We start from the raw sequence: 25,757 nt of genomic DNA, 5'->3' as shown, positions 1-25,757 counted from the left end.
CTCTGTTTACCCTGTTCCTCTCTTCAGAGCCGAGCAATGTTACCAAGTTTAGTTTAGTTTTCAAGAAATATGATACACATATTTATTCTGTCATGTAAATAATTTTATAAATGGTAACGTACCAAAAACACTGTTCGGTACCTTGGTGTTTTCCACTGAACAATATCTCTTAGGGATTGTTCCATACAACATATACATTCAAAGATACTTCATTCTTTTCAATGGCTGCATGGTATTTCATTGTATGGATGCCACCTTTTACTCTTTTTTTTTTAACCATCTTTATTGGAGTATAACTGCTCTACAATGGTGTGTTAGTTTCTGCTGTATAACAAAGTGAATCAGCTATACATATACACATATCCCCATATCTCCTCCCTCTTGAGTCTCCCTCCTACCCTCCCTATCCCACCCCTCTAGGTGGTCATAAAGCACCGAGCTGATCTCCCTGTTTTATAATTTAAAAAATAATAATAACAGGAAGAAAGGGAATAGGACCTTATGTGATTTATCACCAGCAAATCAATATAGCTTATCCTTGAAGTCTTTGACCTTTCCCACTCCTCTGACCAAAAAATAAAATGAAATGAATGGAAGATAGAATAGACGGATGGAAGAAAGGAGGGGAAGGGAGCAGGCAGGCAGACCTGCTCTTGGATATTCACACAGGCATTTACACAGAACTGTCTACATTGAAGCGTCTTAAGGGAGGTGCTAGAACAGAAGTCAGCAAACTTTTTCTGTTAAGGTCCAGAGAGGAAATATTTTTTATGGGCCAAGCGGTCTCTGCTCCAACTACTCAACTATGACGATCTAGTGTGAAAGCAGCCATAGGCAATACTTAAACAGACAGGTGGGCTGTAGGCTGAAGATACTTTAACCAGCATATAACCTGGATGCGGTCAGCCCTCCATATTTACTAACTGAATGAAAAGCAAGGAATTCCAACTGGAAATGACCACAGCATCCTCAGATGCCTCTTTGTCTTCCACTGAAAGGTCTCCCTTGATAAGGTTAGAGAGCTAGCCACAAGGACCTCATCAGGGCAGTGTATGTTGGAGTATTTGCTTCTGGACCCCACAGACAGCAATTTTTCAAGCAGTTGCTGGAGTGAGAAGGTCATCTATCTTCTTGTTTAGTCAAAGTACATCAGCTCTTATTCACATGTGTGTTGGTGACATGTGTGGTATAACTGAGAAGGAGAAAAGTAACCCTAAACACCCAGGACCCACCCTGGCACTCATCGGCATCATCAAGGCAAAATCAACACTACTCTGTAATCATGCCTAAACACAGCAACATGTGAACACTGTCCAAGCCACAAAATACCAATTATCTCTCTATCCTGGCAGATATAAGTGACTGCTGCTTTTTTGCTAAATATAGCTTTAGTCTCGTGACAGATAAGATTTGAGATACCCAATCACAGAATAATCTCTGTTTCCTGACAGCATCCAATGCAGAGCAAAGTCCTGCTTCCTTAAACCCTCCTCAAAATTGACTAACACGAGCCCAAATCCTTTAAGTCTTTCCTAACATACTGCTACTGAGACACTCGTGGTGTGTTTTCCCCTTGCTGAAATGAGTAATAAACCCAACTTGTTCAATTACAGGTGTGTTCCTGGCAGCCTTTGGCTGGAGGGCACTGATTTATGTAATGGACATTTAGACTCCAATGACCATTTGGATTTTCCATAACTCTGCCTCATACTATTAGTGGGGATATTTGAAAACGGCCGTGCTGTAAAGTACCAAAGTCCCTAACACATTATTATGTGTAACTTAAGACAATTTTTTTCTCATCACAAGAAAAAAAAAAAACTTGTCAAGTGTTGGATAGTAACTAAAATTATTGTGGTTATAATTCTGCAACATATTTATAAAATCATTATGGTGTATATCTTAAACTAATACAATGTGTTATATCAACTGTATCTCAGTAAAACTGGAGGAAAAAAGATAACATTCAGTCTTTAGACACTGAATGGAATAATATATAATACAAAATCCTGAAGCTCCAACAAAATCTAAGACCATCTTACTGAGCTGGATACTGGCTGGCCAGTGGCTGAATTTCCATAAACAGTGAGTCTGGCATTCAATTCTTCTGCAAGATTAGTCTGGACATCCAAGTTATTTGATGGTGGAGATGAGGGGAAGGCCTGATGGCTGTACATGGTGGCTTCATCTTCTCTTATAACTTCCCAGTTCTAAAATGAACAGAATAAGCTTAAGCCATACATACCTTAATCTACTGCTGTAACATATGTCTATCAACAAGAATGAGAAAATGATTTCTACCTCGGAAGACTCTCGGCTGTAAACACTTTCTGTTTCCTCAGATATCTGCCGCCTGGTGGTGAATGCACGCTGGGCTTGCAGTTGAATGTTACCATTCTCAGCATCTGTTAGGTTGTCCCTGTATTAGAAATGTAAAAGCCATCACCCACGTCTGAAGAGAGTTAAGGTGATAGTCAAAAATTCTGTTTTCATTAAAAAAAAAAACCTGTATTAGATCAGAATTTATTGTTCTGGGCCAAAGGTTGCTTCAAAAGGCATAGGTTAAGTCCTAGGCACCACGGTACCTGCAAGAGTACCTTATGGAGTTAAAGTTTTTGTGAAAATGTGTAATTCCTAATATTTTCATTCATCCCTGTGCCTAGGATAATGTCTCCCATGTATGGGCACTCAAAAAGTATTTGTTGAATGAATGAATACCTGAGAGTTTCATAAATAATTTCATTATATTATGACTTCACCATGTTCTTACAAGAGTAAAATCTAAAGTAGCTCCAGAAAGTTCCTAAAACAGAAGCTTTAAGAGTTACATATACATCTTCATGAATCAGACAGTAACATTTTCCAGAACTGATCTTTAGACAAGAGTAGATTTCCCATGTAGGAACGCAGAGGGCAGAAGGAAAGACAGTGTAAGGACACTATAATTAAAAACTTGATAGAGTACAGATTAAATGGTATCTATCTGCTTTTGATCATATACAGTAATGGACCGCTTCTGAAAAAGGACAGTAGTAAAGGCGTGTCTGAATCTAGGAAAGGTACGGTTCATCAGACTGAACACCCACTCCCCAGTCATTTCTGAGTTATACTGTTCTAGCTAGTTGTGTTTAATATAGCCAGACCATAAGATCTAGAATTTTATATAGATATTTAGTCACAAAATTATTGTTCATTTATTTAATGACAGATAAGCCCAGGATAGTCAGAAGACCAGTTCTTACTGCACTGTTGCTGGAGAAAACATAGTGGTCCTAAGGGAATGCCTCACACTTTTTTCCTCCTAAATAGTTGATTTTTGCTGGCTGAAAACAACATCAACCACAGTGAAAAAAAATGTGATTCTGCTCAAGTCAGGCTTGCCATAATACTGAGGTATACAACAGGAGGATGTTGCAGAAATTTATCGTGCTTTCAGTCTTGCAATCTGTACGCCATTCTACAGAGATCAATGCGTCTGTGACACAAAGAACTTGGATCATTAATTTGCTTTGGAAGGATGTGAGAAGGGAAAATATCTATGAAAGTGCTTGGACTATATCAGAAACAAAATACCAAAGCCAAAAATTAGAACATTAAGGGACAAATAAGAAAAATTTTATGTCTGTGTCAAAAAGAAGAAAACTAAAGAAAGACTTCATAAGGTTATAAGGAAGGATAAGTGGAAGGATATTTGATAATAAACATGAATAATGGAAGAATTTATAAATGTTATTTACAAACATACAGTCTGATGATAATAAAAGAAAAATGTCACTGAGGAAACATAAATCAGAATACCTCAAAGGCCATTCTGTCCTTGATTTGGGTACATTGGAAAGTATGTATACATTGACCAGATTGGCAAATGGGTGTTTAACAAAAGACCTTATTATTGAGTCCTTTCAACTTTATAAATAATTTACACTTTAAAAATACCGTACTGTAGAAATTAACATCTCATTATAGTTTAGTAACAAACTACAAAAAAATCTCCAAGATTTTCTAAACTAGTCTCAAGAGAAAAACGTTTCTTTTGTGGCTACAATTAAAAACAGAAATAACTGCCAACTTATTAAAATAAAGAAGCAATTAGAAGGGTGGTATTTGTGACCCAAATACTTTTTAATACTATCAAATCATTTTAAAAAAGAAGCATCCATGATAGCATTTTTAAAGCCCTGGGCCATAAAAATCCTAGCATTCTTGCAGTTTTTGGATCCCCACACTATTATGAATCCATTTGAGTCATGACTTCAAAATGAAAACTAGTGGTCCAAAAGTATTCAGATTACAAACATGAAAGTCATCACATACTGAAGGGTTGGTCTTTTCCACTGTGTTCTTCTAGATTCATGGTTTACATAGTAGGTCCTTCCAAGAATATCCTGCCTCTCTTCCCATCCTGGAGGTAGAGGGGAAGGTTCTTGTTGCTGCTGCAAATGGCAAGCAGCATCTGGTTGGTCCAAAACCACCCAGCCAGGCTGAAAAACAGAATGGTAACAATTAAGTGTGTGCTTAATTTTTTTAACCTTATAAATTATGCTAGAGGAAGTTTTAAAAGAGATTTAGCACACCCAGTTCCAGAAACTATGCAAAGACAGAATTAGCACATTGTCAACTTTTAAGACCATAATAGGAATATCTTATGATAATGAAGATTTTTTTTTTTTGCAAAATGATAACATTTAAATTTTGCTTGAAAAACATTTTTTTTGGAAAAAATTTAAAACATGTCTAATAGGAGAAAAAGGACACAGAAAACTTTCAAATAAACAAACAGCACTGGAAGGCACTAAGAAATTGAAAAGCATAGTTTAACCTTACTCTATTCTCTAAATTATAAACAGGGATAATATCTTATTGGGCATTGTCTCTCCCACAGAGAAAGCACCTTGTTTATGGTGGAAATAAACAACTCTCTGAAACCTGAAAAAAAAAAATCACTGGATGAAGGTCAAATATGTAGAGGCATGATAGGGAAGGGCAAATGATTTAGAAATAATTGAGTGATGGAAAAGACATGATGATTCTCTGGTCTGACTTTTCTCTTTCTCCTCTGGACCATGGAAAGGCATTTTGGTCAGGTCATAAAACAGTCAAAGAAAGAAAGTTTTGTTTTGTTTTATTTATATGCTAGGAAGGCACTGGAAATTTCCTCTGAGACTAGCAAGGGGCAAACATACAAAAACCCTTAGCTAGGGTAGTTATAGAGTAAGGAATTATTTGAAAAGGATAGCGAGGGTTAGTGACATGCTTTTATACAAGAAACCTCATAACAGAAAAGGCAGTCAGTAAAAGGTTCTGCTAAACATCAACATGGTTAGGAAGCACAAATACACTAGTGATGAAAACTTAAAAATTCTCCTAAAGGGACACAAAAGAAGACCTGAATGAATGAAGAGACATAATGTGATCTTGGCTAGGAAGATTTAATCTCAGAAAGGTGTCAATTCTCCCCAAGTTAATTTATAAAGTTGCCAAGATTCCAATAGAACTACATTATGGATTTTTTTGAAAATAACAAGGCAAGGCAATTTTCAAGTTCAAATAGAAATAAAAACAAGCAAGAATAATCAGCACAGTTCCAAAAAAGGAGAGTGAAGATTAACTTTATCAGATAAAACATACCACAAACCACAATAATGAATAGAATTGGAAAACTCAGAAAGAATCAAATTTATAGGAATTTAGTATACGATAAAGACATTTCAAATTTGTGAGAAGATAGGCAAATTACTTAGAAAAAAAGAAAAAAAATATCTGGGTTTCTACCTCATACCTTATAACCAGAATGTTACAGATTAAGCAATATTTAAAATGTTAAAAAGTAAAACCAAAATGTATTAGAGCAAACCTGGGGATATTAAAAAAATATATTCTAAGAGTGGAGGAGCCATTGAGTATGACATCAAACCTGGAAGGCATAAAAGAGATCGAGTGATTTGATTACAACCCCCCAAATATGTACATGGCAAAAACTACTAAATCGAAGTTAAAAAAAAAAAGGCAAGCTGGGGAACATATTTGGTACCATAATAATAGGTAAAAAAATCATTTCCTTAATATATAGAGAGCCTTTTGTTCTAGACATTGGGGATCTAGCACTGGAGGACGGTTGTGTGCCAGTCAGTTGAAGGCTTAGAAGATGGAAGAGAATTCTTCTATGTTGGAAGGTGGGTTCTGAAGAGGAAGGGTCAAGGAGAAGAGCTGGGAAGAAAAGAAATGTTTTCTGGGAGAAAAGGATAGGGGTTTCTGCAGCAAGGTTGGTTTCTTCTGGCTAGCTCCAGTGGGAAGGTTAGAGACTGAGGCAGAAAGGAAGGTGAGGTGTAGGAGAGAGGAAGACAGACAGAATTATTCTGGGAAAAGGAATCTGGATGGGAAGTAAAACAGACTCCTTTTCTTTCTTAGCCTATTTTCTTCTTTATATCTTCTATGGGAACTGATGTCTCGTTAATTTCTTTTCCTTCTTTTTATTGCCCAAACTCCATTCTCTCTCCCTTCCCTCTAACCCCTTACTTTTTCTCTCCATCAATGTTTACCTTCCTTCTCTCTCTCCTTTCCTTTCAATGATCATGATATAGGATCTATATATCTAAAAATTTGTCTTGCACATATTAAATCACATTTTACTTCTCTGGTCTCAATTTCAAAAGTGTTAGAGTTGAACTTTTATATTTCACTCTCTTGAAAAAAAGACTAATTAAAAAAATATGGTCACTGATTATTTTTCTGCAGATTAATAAAATTTATTAATAAAAGGGTTCTCACTTCTGCTGTGAAGGATTATGAAAATATTCAGAGCTTGGAAAATGGTACCAAAAATATTTCTTTAAAATCTTCTTAAAGACTTCTCTTTTTTTTTTTTGCTGTACGCAGGCCTCTCACTGCTGTGGCCTCTCGCGTTGGAGCACAGTCTCCGGACGCGCAGGCTCAGCGGCCATGGCTCACGGGCCCAGCCGCTCCACGGCATATGGGATCTTCCCAGACCGGGGCATGAACCCGTGTCCCCTGCATCGGCAGGCAGACTCTCAACCACTGTGCCACCAGGGAAGCCCAAAGATTTCTCTCTTAAAGGTTTACTTATTGAATTTATGTTACCCAAGTAAACTTGTGAAGGGGGAAAAAAACTAAGTAAGGGCCTATTTTTAAAAAACCCGTTTCAGTTCCAAGAGGAAGTATAGTTACACATTTGAACATTGTTTAGAAAGAATGAGTTTTCATTTTTCTGTCGAGAATGCCTCCCTATTAAACATGTATCAGCTAATATTCTTCACAAAATAATTTTCTAAGTATCAATGTATGTTACTTTATTACTAACCTCAAAGCTAATATGCAACTGCCCACAATTTAACAGAGTCAAAGTCCAGAAAGAAAGCATTTAGAGGTACAACACACATTATATTATACGGTAATTGTGTAAAATACATACAACTAAACCTAAAGTTACAAGGGGTGCAAATATCAACTATTACACAATTATCTATTATAGCCACACTTTATTGTACTAGGGCATACACTGCCTAAGAGTGAGCCTCTTCTGAAAATTACAATTGTTTTCTTTAAATGGTAGGATTTTATATATTCAGTCACAAACTAAATGTCAAAGACAAGACTTCTCTGGTCATTAGCTACACAGAAGATAAATGAGCACAGATTCATGTGTTTGAATTCCTAGCGCCTTTCATAAATAAACTCCTACATGCTTACATCTACTGAAATTATAAGGTGCATTCTGAGGGAATTCAAACTTTGAGACATGAGACCACAAAATGAAGTGAAGCAGCTCTACCCGCAGAAACTGAACTGTGAATAAGGTACCTGTGATACGTGCGTGTGGGCAAAACTTGGAGCAGGTTACCAAATAATGAAATGCTGTTAAAAATTTTTTAAGTTACTAAATAAAGAATTTTCTTTCTTTACAGCAGACATCCTTCATTTCAAACAGAATTCCATTATTCAGGTTTCCCTGTGCACCAAAATGCCAGGTACAGAAAATTCTACTCAATAAATTTCTAAATTAAAAAAAAAAGACTGTTATATGACAAATCAGAGAAAAACTAAAATGAAAAACAAGGTAATCAAATAACGGAATTAGACTTAACAGAGGATACCAAGTTCTCTGATTGCCAGAGGAAGGGCTAACTACAGTCTATGATTTAAAGAAAAATAGTTCTTTCTTTCTGTTATTATGAATTCCCCAACAAAGTAAAGTCTCATTAGTGCATATAAAAAATTCCCAGAAAGCTTTGCTGCAAAAGCACTACTTGTCCTCGAACTTTCTTTCTCAAGACGTTTGGGTGTGTGATGCAGAGCCCAGCACTGGGGAAGGGTCCCTCAGCCTTACAGTTCTGGAGACTTCAGCAGACCTTGATCAAAGAGGCATGACTGCTGAGGAAGCCACACATGCAAAACCCTCCAAAGCAGACTGAGGCCAGCACACTGGGTGATTTCAGTCAATGTGGTAGAATAAGGTGCTATCTTTTGATGATAAGGTTCCTTCAGTGGGAACCTCAAGGGGCAAATGTTTTTGTTCCCTTTTCAGATCATGAATTTTTGTGCTTGAAGAAACCTCAGAGGTCGTCTGGTACAACCCTGTCACTCTGTAAAGGAAGAACCTGAGGTCCAGAGAAGGTCAGACACTCACATGGTCACTCAACTCACAAGCAGCAGAGCTTGCAACTAAGACTCCAGGCTCCAAATCCCTGTCCAATTCTATTCCAAGTACATACTCTCTGCCTCTTCTTCACGCACCCCAAAGGCAGGTGGTTCTGCCCAAATCCTTGACTGGACTTCCTCTTATCCTGTCATCCGTGAAGATGGTTAAATTCTTCTGGCCCCCCATAAATGTGGCTTTTTATTAGATGACTTATATTCTCTCCCTCTCTCTCTCTTAGTCTCCGCCTTTTCTATGAGCCCTCCTGCCCACTCCCACCCCAAGCATGATAGGAAAAGTAACAGGAATTATATTTCATAGAAGAGTTCCTAATTAGTAGAGCCTCCTCAAATATTCCACATATTTAACTTACAAATACTAAATTGTGTTCTTACTTTAATGGAGGGGGAACACGACATCGTTTTAGAAAACTCTGAAAAACTAGAAACAGTTAATGACTTAGTTACAACAAATGCTTTCATTTATAAACATTACAACCTCTATTCCCTAACCCTTAAGAATGCCATCAGTAATGGCCACTCATTCTACAGAAATATCCTTAGCGGAAAGAAATGTTTAACAAATTCTTGGGTAAAATAAACAAATGTCCAGGGAAGTAATTTTTATTTCACACATTAACTTCATTTGAATAGTTATTTTTTCTTTGGAGTATAGTAAAATAAGAAATTAGATATTTTCTTTTTAGTTTAACCAAATATTTATAAAATCTCACCTCTAATTCCTCAGCCTGTTCTGTGTTATCTTCTTCTGAGCCACTGGTTTTAGGTAAGTAAGTCATTTTTAATCTCAGATAACCTTTAACTCTTGATTTGTGACTGTAGAAAAGAAAATAATAATTCACAAAATTTTAATACTAAGAAGAAAAGCACTCATTTAATAAGAGTTTACTGAACATCTACTAGCTACTAGAGGAGATTCAAAGACAAGTTCCAGTGCAGAAGATATTTAAGAAAAGGAATAGATGGTGGAGAAAAAGGAACATCCATAAATAAATAATTGTTATGAGATAAATAAGGAACTATGGAAGTTTAAGTGAAAGATCAGAGAGAATTTGAAAGAGAAGTTGGCATTTGAGTTGGGGCTAGAAGACTGGGGAGGATTTTGATCTGTGGCAGTGAAGGGAAAGGCATATGGGTAGAGAAGAGAGCAAAAACAAGGAAATAGATGGGAAACCTGGGGTACAGTTAAGGAAATGGCAGTAGCTGAGATTGGCTGAATTACAGGATACATAAAGGGAGTGGAAATGGTCCAGCTGATGAGATCCATGTGAAATAAGAGAACTTTTAGATTTTATTTTGCATAGAATTTTGGGACTAGGGAAAGTCATCCTCAGAGATGTGCTTTAGGGATAATAATCTAACCATGTTGTATAAGATGACAGAAAAGTGGAGAGCAAGGATGGATAACTGCCTGAAACCTAGTGTCTTTGACAGCTGTTTGAATCTGTCATACGTTAATTTACCTCACCTGTTTTCATATTGTATCTTGTCTCACCTCTTTGAATAATGAGTTGTCTAAGTTAAGGGCTGCTGCCCAGTGTAGTAACATTTAAGGATTTTAAAACCTGTCTTTCTTAAGCTTCTAACTGAAGACCTAACTCTGTCTATTGCCCCCACCAAATCTAGCATCCTGTTTACTTAAGAAATCCTTGCTTGTCCTAGCTTTCTGTATAGGTTTTTGGGGTATTTTTTTAAAATAGATTTCAGTTATGTAATATGACAAAAAAGTCCTAATCTTTTATCCTGTCTTCAAGAGATACTCCCCTACCCCACCTCACCGCCAATGCCTCCCTTAAGCTTTTTCCCAGGCCACTAACGTGACTCCTGTCTCCATAGTTAAGGGGGTGTGAACACTCTCACTTGTTATAAAAGATGGATACAGAAAACTTACTCAGATAATATTTTATAGGAGAGTTTCTCCACAATGATAGGTTTTATTATGTTTTTCCAACTAGATAATATGCCTGTGGGTTTGGGCTTAGTGATGCTCAAAAAAATCTAAGAATGTAGTTGGATAAAGCTCTTTCTGCACTTGCAGTAATACCCAGTGCAGACAGAAGATGTGTTTTGAAGATAAAGATACCGGAAAGCATTTGACAAATTGAAAAGCAGGTTACTAGAGCAACCAAATAAGAGAAGAAAGAAATATTTAGTTATTCTTGATAGACAGATGTCACAGTCAGTCCAAAATTAAAGGAAGAAAAGAGACTTATATTGCAAGACTTCTAGAGAAATTAAATATGTGGTTTCTCTTATAGATGGTAAATATGAACACAGTCAGAAAGCACTGTCCCCTTTATTTTAATAATTTATATTACAATGAATACTTAAAAATTTTGATAAAAATATAAAATATTTTAATCAAAAATTTTACTAAGTTCCCATACTATATTTTTCAATTGCATTTTCTAGTTTTAAAAACAAAACATATAATGTTGTTTTCACAGATTTCCTTCCTCTGCTTTACTCTGCCCTTTCTGACAGTAAAGCCACATATACATCTTCACTAGATTTTACTTGATTCTGTGGTTCAGAAGATCAAAAGGAGTTTTATTTACAGCTTAAACTTAAAAATTTTGACAAAAATAAAGTAATTCAGTTTAGGAAAATGGAATTATGAACAGGCTATTGGGTTGTAAATTATAGTCTTTGCTCATGTTATTTTCTCTAAATATTTGAGTTTTCTGAAATATCTTTTTTTAAATGAAAGTATGCTAAATGTAGTTATATATCCCTGAAAATGGTTTTGTGTGTATCAAGTTGGATTTGTTTTTTGGCTGTGCTATACACCTTGCAGGATCTTACTTCACGGACCAGGGACTGAACCAGGGCCATGGCAGTGAAAGTGCTGAGTCCCAACCACTGGACCACCAGGGAATTCCCTGGATGTTTTTTTTTACATGAATTGATGTTTGTGATTTTTTAAAGCACAGTATGACAAAATTACATATACTGTAAGATATAAAATACATATAAACGAATGACAAATTTCATTCTCATAGTATGATAAATATAAGGGAGACAAGTCTTTCCCAAAGGGGTATGATCACTTTTTTGTATTTTCAGAATTTTTGCACTGTGCCTATATTACTTTTTAATCAGAAATAGCAAAAAAGCTTTTAAAAACTAATATTTATATGTAGCTTATTTACAAAGGTTGAAACTGAATTTCCAAAGAGGTTACTGTAAGGTATAAAGAGATTAAAAAAAATTTCATATGTTATTATTTTATATTTACTGACCTTCTTGGGTGAAGAACAAAATCCTTAAATGTATATGGTCTCTCCATTCTTGGATTTTCTGTCTAGAATAAAACAGTGGGTTTTTAAGATACATCTGTAACACCAAAAATACATACTTTTCAAGAATATCCATTAACTATGACCTAAGGCATAATCGAAGTTAGAGGTGAGAAAAAAGTAGCTTTAGCTTATTAAACGGTAACAGTTGGTAACTTGACAGCACTTTCACTTTCCTGCACTGTAGGAATTGCACCTGGCATCACAACTCAGTATAAAACTAGCTGAGCAGGTGTGTCGTGAAGACAAAGGGAGGGTAAAAGTGGAAAAACAGTAGAGAATGGTTAGTATGCTTGCGCCCCAAAGAAATATGGAATAGGTACAATGTCAGCAGGCTGGCGTGGTTAGACCATAGAGACAGTTCCAGGAGAACAAAAAAGTAAGCAGCTTGGAAAATAAGACTGGATTAAATTCATTATCAAAAGCTTGCAATGTCTAAAGACTACAGAGAGACAATAAACATCTGAAAAGACTGATAAAGAAGTATTACTTCTCTTTCTTATCAAGCTCAGCAGCCCTTTGTTTTTATTCTCCTTTACTTCTCTGCTGCACTTTGCATTGTTAACTACCCATTCAGTCTTGAAACTCTTAAATTCTCATGACATCATTTTACTTCGTTCTTTTCCGATTTCTCCTGGTCTGTCTTCTCTTTCTCCTTTGACAGACCCACACTGATGAACGTTCAATGTTTTAGCCTTCAATGCTCTCATCCCTCTCGTTTGGACAGCCCATTCTTCTCAGAGATTCTGCGGTTACCTTAACAATGATAGCTCTCAATCCTTCCAGACCCTTTTCCCTACACAACTTATTTTTATATCTCTGTCAGCTGCCCACTTTAAGCTTTCATTTTTCTTGTTTACTACTGATATGCAATATGGCCAAAAATAAATTTATCATATCTCAAAAAAAAATGGCTTTCCTCCTATGTTTTCTACTTGAGATACTACCCTTATCTCGCAAGTTCAACTTGTATTATCTTTACTTTTTGCTTAATTTTATTTTTTTCAACTGGAGCTCCATGTTAAAAACCAGATCCAGTAACGTTATGTTATGAAATGTTCCCTGCATCTGTCTGTTTTCTTCTGTTGCTATATGCTTGGTCCAGGTTCAGTTTCACGCCCATATTGTTGTAATTGATCTTAGTTTCTTTTTGTGAGACTAAGCTCTCCCCATTCTAGTTATTCAATAGAATATTTCCAAAGTGATCTTCCTCAAACAATGCTTTCATGATGTCAACCAACTTCAGTGGCTCTCTATTTCTTACTGGGGTTCATGTAAGAGATTTTTTTTTTTTTTTTTTTTTTGCGGTACGCGGGCCTCTCACTGTTGTGGCCCCTCCCACTGCGGAGCACAGGCTCCGGACGCGCAGGCTCAGCGGCCATGGCTCACGGGTCCAGCCGCTCCACGGCATGTGGGATCTTCCCGGACCAGGGCACGAACCCGCGTCCCCTGCATCGGCAGGCGGACTCAACCACTGCGCCACCAGGGAAGCCCACGTAAGGGAATTTTGAAAATAAAATGGAAAACTGAGATGAGTTTTCAGAAAACAATATGCTCAAGAAATAATAGCAGTATACACTTCACAAATCAAATATTTACATTTACTATATTGTGTATCTGTAAGTATTTATTAAAATAAAAAGAATAAACATAAAAAGTAAAATCATGGACATCTATACTAACCGGTAATGGATAAAGAGGAACATCCACTTGACCTAGGAAATCATCTCTTGTCTACAAAAGAAAGAAGAAAAAATGACATTAGTAATATGCTTGATCTTTTTGGAAAACTTTGATGAGCTATTGTCATCATTCACAAAAATACATCGAATTTTTTTTTGTTGTTTAACCCTATGAAGTATCAATGAAAAAATCAATGGAAAATAAAAGGTAATATGCTACAACTTCTGGTAATGGCAGAATGGAGTATATTAGATTGATCCTTCTGAAGATAATAACTATACACTCTGAAAATATATCAAAACAACTATTTGAAAGCACCACAGAGTGACCAAAAGTAAGCAGAAACTGGAAGTCAATCCTTGAAAGAATGAACTGTACTAGGTAGGATTCCTATTCATATGGCTTTTCACCTGGTAGTACTCCACAGTTCATATGGTGGAATGATTGGAACTCAAAGAGAAATCTGAAATCTTACTCATTTGAGGAGTCCAAAGACTTACTTTGAAGTCAACAGTCTAACTGGAAAGTGAGGGGGACAACCCCTGAAAGGAAGAAGACACAAGAGTCCCTTCAAATCTACGTACAAACTCTATCCAAATTCCTAGCTGATCCCTGAACTGCATATGTGAAAGACAACAGCTGGAAGGCTGAGAGGACTCAGCATAGATTTCACAGTTGATGTTCACCTAAGGGGAGCTAGCATTTAGAGTTCAGCTAAGTTAATAACCTGCTAGAACAAAAATCAACACTCTTTAGGGAAAGATAACAAAACTCATTGTATCCATCACGTGCCACACACACTGTCCAATATACATTAAAAATTACTAAACATGCAAAGAAATAGAAAAATGTGACCCAGTAGCAAGGGAAAAGGTAATTAATAGAAACTGACCACAAGATAAGCCAGATCTTGGAATTAGCAGACAGGAAAGTGAAAGTAGCTATTATAAAGATGTTCAAGGACATAAAATGGAAAATAAGGTCATAAAAAATGAATGGATGGGGAATCTCAGCAGTGAACTGGAAACTATAAAAGGGAATTAAATGTATATTTTGATATATATATAGAACTGAAAAATAGAATAACTGAATTAAAGATCAGTGGATCCGCTTAACGTATGATTGAAAATAACTAGAGAAAAGTTCTGTGAACCTGAAGATATATCAAAAGAATTTGTATAATATGAAAAATAAAGAGGACTTGTGGTAAAATATCAAGCAGTATAATATATGTGTAAGTGAAGTTCCAGAAAGATAGGAGGGGAAGGAAGAGAAAAAAGAAAGAGAGAGAGAAGAGAGAAAAATATTTAAAGAATAAAATCACCAGCTTCCTCAAATGTTAACATCTTACATAACCATAGCACAATGATCAAAACTAGGTGAAATATTTTTAGAGGAAATATTAACACTTTTATTTATTCATTCTTTTATTCTTAAGCTTTTTTAATTGTTAAAAAAAAAACCTGTACACGTAACAGATAGTAAATATCTGTCACCCATAATCTTTATCAATTTAAAGTAAGCTTATGAAAACCTTGACCCTGCAATCACAGTTCTTTTCTGACCACAACGCTATGAGATTCGATATCAATTACAGGAGAAGATCTGTAAAAAATACAAACACATGGAGGCTAAACAATACACTACTTAATAACGAAGTGATCACTGAAGAAATCAAAGAGGAAATCAAAAAATACCTAGAAACAAATGACAATGGAGACACGACGACTCAAAATCTATGGGATGCAGCAAAAGCAGTTCTAAGAGGGAAGTTTATAGCAATACAATCTTACCTTAAGAAACAGGAAACATCTCGAATAAACAACCTAACCTTGCACCTAAAGCAATTAGAGAAAGAAGAATAAAAAAACCCCAAAGTTAGCAGGAGGAAAGATCATAAAAATCAGATCAGAAATAAATGAAAAAGAAATGAAGGAAATGATAGCAAAGATCAATAAAACTAAAAGCTGGTTCTTTGAAAGGATAAACAAAATTGATAAACCATTAGCCAGACTCATCAAGAAAAAAAGGGAGAAGACTCAAATCAATAGAATTAGAAATGAAAAAGGAGAGGTAACAACTGACACTGCAGAAATACAAAAGATCATGAGAGATTACTACAAGCAACTCTATGCCAATAAAATGGACAATCTGGAAGAAATGGACAAATTCTTAGAAAGGCACAACCTGCCAAGACTGAATCAGGAAGAAATAGAAAATATGAACAGACCAATCACAAGCACTGAAATTGAAACTGTGATTAAAAATCTTCCAACAAGCAAAAGCCCAGGACCAGATGGCTTCACAGGCGAATTCTATCAAACATTTAGAGAAGAGCTATCACCTATCCATCTCAGACTCTTCCAAAATATAGCAGAGGGAGGAACACTCCCGAACTCATTCTACGAGGCCACCATCACCCTGATACCAAAACCAGACAAGGATGTCACAAAGAAAGAAAACTACAGGCCAATATCACTGATGAACATAGATGCAAAGATCCTCAACAAAATACTAGCAAACAGAATCCAACAGCACATTAAACGGATCATACACCATGATCAAGTGGGGTTTATTCCAGGAATGCAAGGATTCTTCAATATATGCAAATCAATCAATGTGATACACCATATTAACAAATTGAAGGAGAAAAACCATATGATCATCTCAATAGATGCAGAGAAAGCTTTTGACAAAATTCAACACCCATTTATGATAAAAACCCTGCAGAAAGTAGGCATAGAGGGAACTTTCCTCAACATAATAAAGGCCATATATGACAAACCCACAGCCAACATCGTCCTCAATGGTGAAAAACTGAAAGCATTTTCACTAAGATCAGGAACAAGACAAGGTTGCCCACTCTCACCACTCTTATTCAACATAGTTTTGGAAGTTTTAGCCACAGCAATCAGAGAAGAAAAGGAAATAAAAGGAATCCAAATCGGAAAAGAAGAAGTAAAGCTGTCACTGTTTGCAGATGACATGATACTATACATAGAGAATCCTAAAGATGCTACCAGAAAACTACTAGAGCTAATCAATGAATTTGGCAAAGTAGCAGGATACAAAATTAATGCACAGAAATCTCTGGCATTCCTATACACTAAGGATGAAAAATCTGAAAGTGAAGTCAAGAAAACACTCCCATTTACCATTTCAACAAAAAGAATAAAATACCTAGGAATAAACCTACCTAAGGAGACAAAAGACCTGTATGCAGAAAGTTATAAGACACTGATGAAAGAAATTAAAGATGATACAAATAGATGGAGAGATATACCATGTTCTTGGATTGGAAGAATCAACATTGTGAAAATGACTCTACTACCCAAAGCAATCTACAGATTCAATGCAATCCCTATGAAACTACCACTGGCATTTTTCACAGAACTAGAACAAAAAAATTTCACAATTTGTATGGAAACACAAAAGACCCCGAATAGCCAAAGCAATCTTGAGAACGAAAAATGGAACTGGAGGAATCAGGCTTCCTGACTTCAGACTATACTACAAAGCTACAGTAATCAAGACAGTACGGTACTGGCACAAAAACAGAAATATAGATCAATGGAACAGGATAGAAAGCCCAGAGATAAACCCACGCACATATGGTCACCTTATCTTTGACAAAGGAGGCAGAAATGTACAGTGGAGAAAGGACAGCCTCTTCAGTAAGTGGTGCTGGGAAAACTGGACAGCTACATGTAAAAGAATGAGATTAGATCACTCCCTAACACCATACACAAAAATAAGCTCAAAATGGATTAAAGACCTAAATGTAAGGCCAGAAACTATCCAACTCTTAGAGGAAAACATAGGCAGAACACTCTATGACATAAATCACAGCAAGGTCCTTTTTGACCCACCTCCTAGAGAAATGGAAATAAAAACAAAAGTAAACAAATGGGACCTAATGAAACTTAAAAGCTTTTGCGCAGCAAAGGAAACCATAAAGAAGACCAAAAGACAACCCTCGGAATGGGAGAAAATATTTGCAAATGAAGCAACTGACAAAGGATTAATCTCCAAAATTTATAAGCAGCTTATGCAGCTTAATAACAAAAAAACAAACAACCCAATCCAAAAATGGGCAGAAGACCTAAATAGACATTTCTCCAAAGAAGATATACAGAGTGCCAACAAACACATGAAAGAATGCTCAACATCACTAATCATTAGAGAAATGCAAATCAAAACTACAATGAGATATCATCTCACACCAGTCAGAATGGCCATCATCAAAAAATCTAGAAACAATAAATGCTGGAGAGGGTGTGGAGAAAAGGGAACCCTCTTACACTGTTGGTGGGAATGTAAATTGATACAGCCACTGTGGAGAACAGTATGGAGGTTCCTTAAAAAGCTACAAATAGAACTACCATATGACCCAGCAATCCCACTACTGGGCATATACCCTGAGAAAACCAAAATTCAAAAAGAGTCATGTACCAAAATGTTCGTTGCAGCTCTATTTACAATAGCCCAGAGATGGAAACAACCTAAGTGTCCATCATTGGATGAATGGATAAAGAAGATGTGGCACATATATACAATGGAATATTACTCAGCCATAAAAAGAGATGAAATTGAGCTATTTGTAATGAGGTGGATAGACCTAGAGTCTGTCATACAGAGTGAAGTAAGTCAGAAAGAGAGAGACAAATACCGTATGCTAACACATATATATGGAATTTAAGAAAAAAAAAATGTCATGAAAAACCTAGGTGTGAAACAGGAATAAAGACACAGACTTACTAGAGAATGGACTTGAGGCTATGGGGAGGGGGAAGGGTAAACGGTGACAAAGCGATAAAGAGGCATGGACATATATACACTACCAAACGTAAGGTAGATAGCTAGTGGGAAGCAGCCGCATAGCACAGGGAGATCAGCTCGGTGCTTTGTGACCGCCTGGCGGGGTGGGATAGGGAGGGTGGGAGGGAGGGAGACGCAAGCGGGAGGAGATATGGGAATATATGTATATATATAACTGATTCATTTTATTCTGAAGCTGAAACTAACATACCATTGTAAAGCAATTACACTCCAATAAAGATGTTAAAAAAAAAAATAACACAGGATAACAGATTGAACTATTTCTATTTAATCCTGGGGGCAACATAAATGATATCTTAGTATATGTATGTGTAAAGGTGGTTATATTATTTTTTGCTTAAAAAACCACATTTCCAAATAGAGAAATAATGCTATATATAGTACATGACTGAGAAAATATATAGACTCTATGGCCAAGAATACAAATAAATGATAGATGACATATTAGTGACAGTGAATTTATAAACAATTTGTGCTATTGGTATGGCATGCTAAGACCTCTTAAAGAAATATGACATTTTAATAGGGTGTCATTTTATATAATATTCTCTTTCTAAAGCATTTACATTTATAATTGGTATATAAATATTCATGAAAACTGAAATATTCATAAGGTAGGGAAAAAGTTTTATGAAGAACAAGAAATTTGATGGATGCTTCTGTAAAAATGAACTGTCTGCCTTACAAAGTGACAAATTTTATAACTGTTCATAATGGTAATCTCTTACTAGCTATAAAGCAGTTAGCAATATATAAAATTTTGATGATAAAAAGATTTATCACACTTTGTTGCATTATAGGAAGCTATAGTGCTCATTATTATTTTTATTCATATGTTTTCCTTCTTTGTATTTTTATTCTACTATAAAAGTGATTGTGTATCTATAAAATTGTATTAAATTATTAAGCTTGAGATTTTCTCTTTTTAATAAAAAGGGAATCCTGAAACATGGATTCCCATCAGTTTCACTGGAGGTTTATAATAATCATTATGTTTTCTAATATAAAATGTCTAAGATTTAAAGAAATCTCCACCGAGTATAAATTTCTACAACATTTTGTTATTTTACTTAGATGTGAAGTTGTTAATTTGGTGAAAATTTACATTACATTCAATATTTTTCTTCATTGTATCTCCATATTATTTTCAAATATTAAAAGATGTTCTTTATTAAAAAAAAAAAAACCTGTACACGTAACAGACAGTAAATATCTGTCACCCATAATCTTTATCAATTTAAAGTAAGCTTATGAAAACCTTGACCCTGCAATCACAGTTCCCGAAGGGCACTAGAGTTAACAGTTAATTAACTTCTCTGAGATTTTTTTCCTGCATGCATCCACCCACATACTTAAATTTTTTTAAATTGAGGTATAATTGACATACAACATTACATTAGTTTCAGATGTACAACATAATGATTCAATATTTGGATATATTGCAAAATAATTACCATAATAAAACTAGTTAACATTGGGTACCTTACATGGTTACAGAATTTTTGTTTCCTGTGATGAGAACTTTTAAGATTTACTCTCTCAGCAACTTTCAAGTATGTTATACAGTATTATTAGCTGTAGTCACCAGGCTGTAATTATGTCCTCATGACTTATTTATTTTAAAACTGTAAGTTTGTACCTTTTGACCCCCTTCACTCATTTACCCCACTCCTCATCCCCTGCCTCTCTGACAACCACCAATCTGTTCTGTATGAGCTTGGTTTTTGTTTGTTTTGTTTTTAGATTCCACATATAAGTGACAGCATACATTATTTGTCTTTCTTTGATTTATTTCACTTAGCATAATGCCCTCAAGGTCCATCCATGTTGTTGCAAATGGCAAGACTTCATTCTTGTTTTTATGGTTAATATTCCATTGTATGTGTGTGTATATATACATATACATCTATTGATGGACACGTAGGTTGTTTCCATAGCTTGGCTATTGTAAATAATGCTGCAATGAACATGAGACTGCATGTATCTTTTCAAGTTGGTGTTTTTGTTTTCTTTTGATAAATACCCCAAAGTGGAATTGCTGGATCATATGGTAGCTCTATTTTTAATTTTTTGAGGAACCTCCATACTGTTTTCCATAGTGGCTGCACCAACTTAGATTCCTACCAATAGTGAATAAGGGTTCCTTTTCTCTACATCCTTGCCAGCACTTGTTATTGATTTTTTGAAAATAGCCATTCTGACAGGTGTGATATGATAGCTCATTGTGCTTTTGATTTGCATTTTCCTTATTAGTCATAATGAACATCACTTCATGTGTCTGTTGGCCAACTGTATGTCTTCTTTGGAAAAATGTCTATTTATATCCTCTATCCATTTTTTAACTGGATTGTTTGTTTTTTTTTGCTATTGAGTTGTATAAAAAACCAGGAATAACATTAACTCATCTACGGACCTTACTCAAATTTCACCAACTGTCCTACTAATTTTGGTCCAGGGTTCATTTTAGGATCATACACTGCGTTTAATTGTCATGTCTCCTTAGTTTCTTTGAATCTGGAAAGTACCTCAGTCTCTTTGTCTTTCATAATATTGACATTTTAAAAGCATACTGGCTAATTATAGGATATCCCTCAGTTTGCGTTTGTGTATTATTTCTTCATGGCTGAATTTAGGTTATGCATTTTTTTGCAAGAATACTATAAAAGTGATGTTGGTGCGCTTCTCAATGCATCATATCAGCAGGCAATAAACCCTGAATCTTATACATTATGGACAGTTAAGGACCATTAAATATTTGAGTAAAGACTTTAACATGAGAAACAGAGACCTAATCCAAAAAAACAAACAGCAAGAAGGGAGTCAGATGAATAAGAATCAAGTCAGACTGCAGGAGAAATACTTGAGAAAAACTGTAATTAATATTCTCAGAGATAAGAGATAAACATCTATCAAACAGAATAGGAGGGTATAAAAAAAGCAATTGAAGAACAAGAAAGAACTCTTGGGAATTAAAAATATAACTGAAATTAAAAGTTTAAGATAGAATTAGAAAATAGAGTTAAAGAAATTTCTCAGAAAGTAGAACTAAAAGACAAAAGAAAAGACTGTAGGATTCCCAAAATAAAGAAATTACAGGATAAATTTTAAAAGTCAACATTTAAGCAGTAGGCATTCCAGAAAGAAAAACAAAAAGGGAAGGAATTATCAAAGAAGCATTTTAAGAAACTTTCCCTAAACTCAAGAAAATGAATTTTGAGAGTGGAAGGCCTCACTGAGTTTTAGGTAAAATACCTGAAGAAAAAACCCACAGAAAGGCACAATACTGTGACATTTCGAAGCACCAGAGATAAAGAAATTCTAAGAGCTCTGAGAGATAGAAAACAGATCATACCCCAAACTGAAAGACAAGAGAATAATGATTTCAAAATTGTGAGAGAAAAATATATCCTACATAGAATTCTAGATCCAGCCAAAATATCTTTTTCAATAATGAAGGCAGAATAAAGACATTGGTGTTCTTCTAAGGTAATGGAGGATATATTTCACCAAAATGAGGGAGGACAACATGGTAAGGGAAGATGCAGGGGAGTCAAGACAGGAGAGAAGAAAAGAGAATTCCCTAGAATTATGGGGAAGGGAACTGTCAGAATGACAGTAGTGTAAGACCTACAAAACAACCAGTGCATACTGGAGCAGGAGGATGGAGAGTTATAAGAGGGATGTTTCCACAGGAATAGGAATAATCATAGCCAGCTCACAGGGTTTTGTGAGAATTAAATGAGATAATATACATAAAGTATGTTGCATAATACCTAGCAAGCAATAAGTTTTCAATAAATGTTAGCTGTTATATTTGAAATGCTAGATTTTATAATGAAACCCCTGCTCCCTTTTCCCATGGACCAGTCTTTGGACAGGTCAAACGGGTACATACAATAAAAGGAGCATGGCTGCAGACTGAAGCCTAGCAAATTAGCTTAGTTTAGGGCCATATTCCTATTCCAGAACATGAGTTGATGGTAATTTTTTGAAATGGACAAGTTAGCTTTAATTATATCCTCAAGGCTATGCTGTGGCATGTTTATTTCTGTTTTTACGGCAAGTAGATGTTATACTCCATAAATTTGATCTTTAAGAAGATAAATAACAAAGTAAAATACAACAAAATACAGTTAAATCTCAATCAAGATGACAGAGGGATAAATTATTTTGGTTAACTGAATTATCTAATTAACTTAGGTTTAGACTTAACCAGATAAGGAAATAAAACACTTTTGAGGGGTTTAGTCTTACTGAATAGCCTTGCCCTCAGTAAGTGGAATTCAGTGAACATCTATCTGTTTGATGATTCATGATTTTTCAGTGCTTCAAAAACATGGCTGTGGTCCATTATCACTAGAGGAACACAAGTAGAGAACAGGGTTTCTTAACTTGGGCATTATTGACAATATAAGCCCGGTAATTTTTTTGTTGTGGGGCTGCCCATGCACTGAAGGATGTCCAGCAGCATCCTGGGCCTCTACCCATTAGATGCCAGTAGGACTCCTACACCAGTTGTAACAACGAAAAATATCTCCTGGCATCGCCAAATTTCCCCTGGGTGGCAACATTGAGAACCACTGCTAAAGAATGTAGAAAACAGAATGTGTCAACCAATGAGTAAAAGACACCCCACTTTGAAAATAACAGCTTTACTCAGATATAATTCACATACTATACAATTCACCCACTTAAAGTGTACAATCAATTTTGGAACATTTTCAACACCCCCAAAAGAAAATCCATATCTATCAGCAGTCACTCCTCATTTCCCCCCTCTTTCCTTAGCCCTAGGCAACCACCAATCTACTTTATATCTCTACTGCTTTACTTACTCTGGACATTTCACATAAATGAAGTCATATAATATGTGGTCCTTTATGACCAGCTTCCTTCACTTATAAGAAACATTTTCAAGGTTCATTCATGTTGTAGCAAGTATCAGTACTTTATTCCTTGTTTTTACTGCTGAATATTATGTTATATGGATAGACCATATTATTTATCCATTTATCTGTTGATTGACATTTGGGTTGTTCCCATTTTTTTGACAATTATAAATAAGGCTGCTATAAACATTCGAGTACAAGTTTTTGTACTGACACATGTTCTCATCTCTCTTGGGTATATACTTAGGAGTGGAATTTCTGGGCAATATGGTAACTCTGTTTAATCTTTTAAGGGACTGCAGACTCTCCAAAGCGGCTGCACCATTTTATATTCCCACCAACACTGTAAGAGGGTTTTAGTTTCTCTATATCCTTGTCACCACTTATTATTACCTATCTTTTTTATATAGCCCTCCTAGTGGGTGTGAAGTGATATCTCATTATGCTTTTGTTGGCCTTTCCCTGAGGCAATGATACTGAGCATCTTTTCATGTGTTTATTGTGCTCCTTATTTCTTAAAACCTTTTAACTTACAAATCTTTCCTAGAGATTCAGTCTCTATTACAGAGGCAGTGCCTGGTCACTGTGGGGCAGAAAGAAAACATCTTATCCCATATTCCTTTTTCATTGATTGCACTGTGTGAACAAGAGCATAGAGCAAAAATTCCACATACTGAAACCTCCCTTGTCTCAAGTAATTCTGGTATATAAAAATGTATTTTAGAAAGTTCTTGTTACACACCTTCCTTCTTTAAAAGAAGTGATCTAAAATGAGATTCTTAAGGACTACTTTAAATTAAACGATCCCAAAGAACTATATTTATCATATTAGAAGAATGAACAAATTTTCCAACCTAAAAATCTATATGCATGGTCTGAGGTGATGCAGAATACAAAACTGGGAACTACCCTGGAAAGTCTGGGACATATGGTTACTATAAATAGAGGACAATTAGAGGTTCTTTTTTCCATTTACAAAGAAAAAGTAATAGTTTAAAATTCATCCCTAATGAAGGCAAGTCAGTCTGTGATGTTCAATAATGTTTCCCTAGCCAACCGATTATTCCAAACTCAACATCAGGCATTTCCTTGTAAGAATTAATTTCCTATATTTGAACTGCATACAGCTTCATAAAGCAAATTTGCATTTGGTAAAATATAAGTAATTGAAGAATGCCTGAAAATCTAGAAAGAATTTAGAACAGAGGTGATTTTAAACACGACCATTTAGGGCACAGTTTAGTCATTATATAGTACTTTTTCCAATATTCTAAAGATACAAATTTCTGTTTCTTAAACCAATTTTTAGAATATTAAAAGAGAAAAATCCAAATTGCTGTTTTTGCAAAACTTCAATTAGAACTATACATGGCTCTAAGTTTAGCAGGACAAGCTGTTACTAACTTTGATAAGGCTGCATAGTGACTGAATGTTCTGCTTCAAAAGAACCCAATGTTGGACTTCCCTGGTGGCTCAGTGGTTAAGAATCTGCCTGCTAATGCAGGGGCACGGGTTCGAGCCCTGGTCCGGGAAGGTCCCACAAACTGCGGAGCAACTAAGCCCGTGCACCACAACTACTGAGCCTGCGCTCTAGAGCCCATGAGACACAACTCCTGAGCCTGCACGGCACAACTACTGAAACCCGGGAGCCTAGAGCCCGTGCTCCTCAACAAGAGAAGCCACTGCAGTGAGAAGCCCGCGCACCACAAGAAAGAGTAGCCCCCACTCGCGGCAAGTAAAGAAAGCCCACGGGCAGCAACGAAGACCCAGTGCAGCCAAAAATAAATAAATTTATAAAAAATAAATAAAATAAAAGAACCCAATGTTACAGAAAAATGAGAATTTTAAGAACAGGTATGTTAAAGTGTCATAGCTTTGAAGAATACTTGGCTTTAAAAAAAGTTTCCACTAAATCTGAGTTACAGATAATTTCCCAGGGTAAATCTACTGTATAGAGCAAAATATTAAAGGAAGAATCACTTCCTCATAACCAGAGCCAAACAACAGAGCCAAAGTTTTCTGCTGTAATATCCAACTTTTCATTTCAATCACACATTCTAATCAGTAAAAATGAACTTTATACCTGGACATTAAATATAGCATAGTTTCAGTTTTCAGACTTAGCTATCAGCACTTTTCTAATCAAGATGATTTTTCAAGGTAATTTAAAAACAATAGTAACACATACACAGGATACAAAATTAAAAAAGATTCCTAGGCTCCATCTATCTAACTGTATACTCTGTCCTCCCAAGAGACAACAGCTGTTATTTTTTTGTGTTTGGTGTGTCTGAAACCATTCAGAGTTTTCTTTGATACACTCTTATGCATCTTGCCTTTTTTCTTGTCAGTATCTCTAGGACCTTGTCCAATA

General features: G+C 35.6%; 1 protein-coding gene across 4 annotated transcripts in view; it reads right to left on the bottom strand.

Annotated features, from left to right (window-relative positions):
* Positions 1-25,757, bottom strand: part of NEDD4 (NEDD4 E3 ubiquitin protein ligase) — a 193,645-nt gene that overhangs the window by 37,083 nt on the left and 130,805 nt on the right. For all 4 annotated transcript variants that reach the window (XM_079910495.1, XM_079910494.1, XM_079910493.1 and 1 more), the window contains 6 exons: positions 13,656-13,706; positions 11,916-11,977; positions 9,387-9,489; positions 4,315-4,481; positions 2,302-2,419; positions 2,043-2,210 (listed from right to left, as the gene is read on the bottom strand). In XM_079910495.1, the coding sequence (XP_079766621.1) occupies positions 2,043-2,210; positions 2,302-2,419; positions 4,315-4,481; positions 9,387-9,489; positions 11,916-11,977; positions 13,656-13,706 (669 nt within the window). The remainder of the gene's footprint in view (positions 1-2,042; positions 2,211-2,301; positions 2,420-4,314; positions 4,482-9,386; positions 9,490-11,915; positions 11,978-13,655; positions 13,707-25,757) is intronic.

This window comes from Stenella coeruleoalba (genome assembly GCF_951394435.1).
Source record: "Stenella coeruleoalba genome assembly, chromosome: 2".
Taxonomy (NCBI): domain Eukaryota; kingdom Metazoa; phylum Chordata; class Mammalia; order Artiodactyla; family Delphinidae; genus Stenella; species Stenella coeruleoalba.
This window is presented reverse-complemented; position numbering and strand designations above follow the sequence as displayed.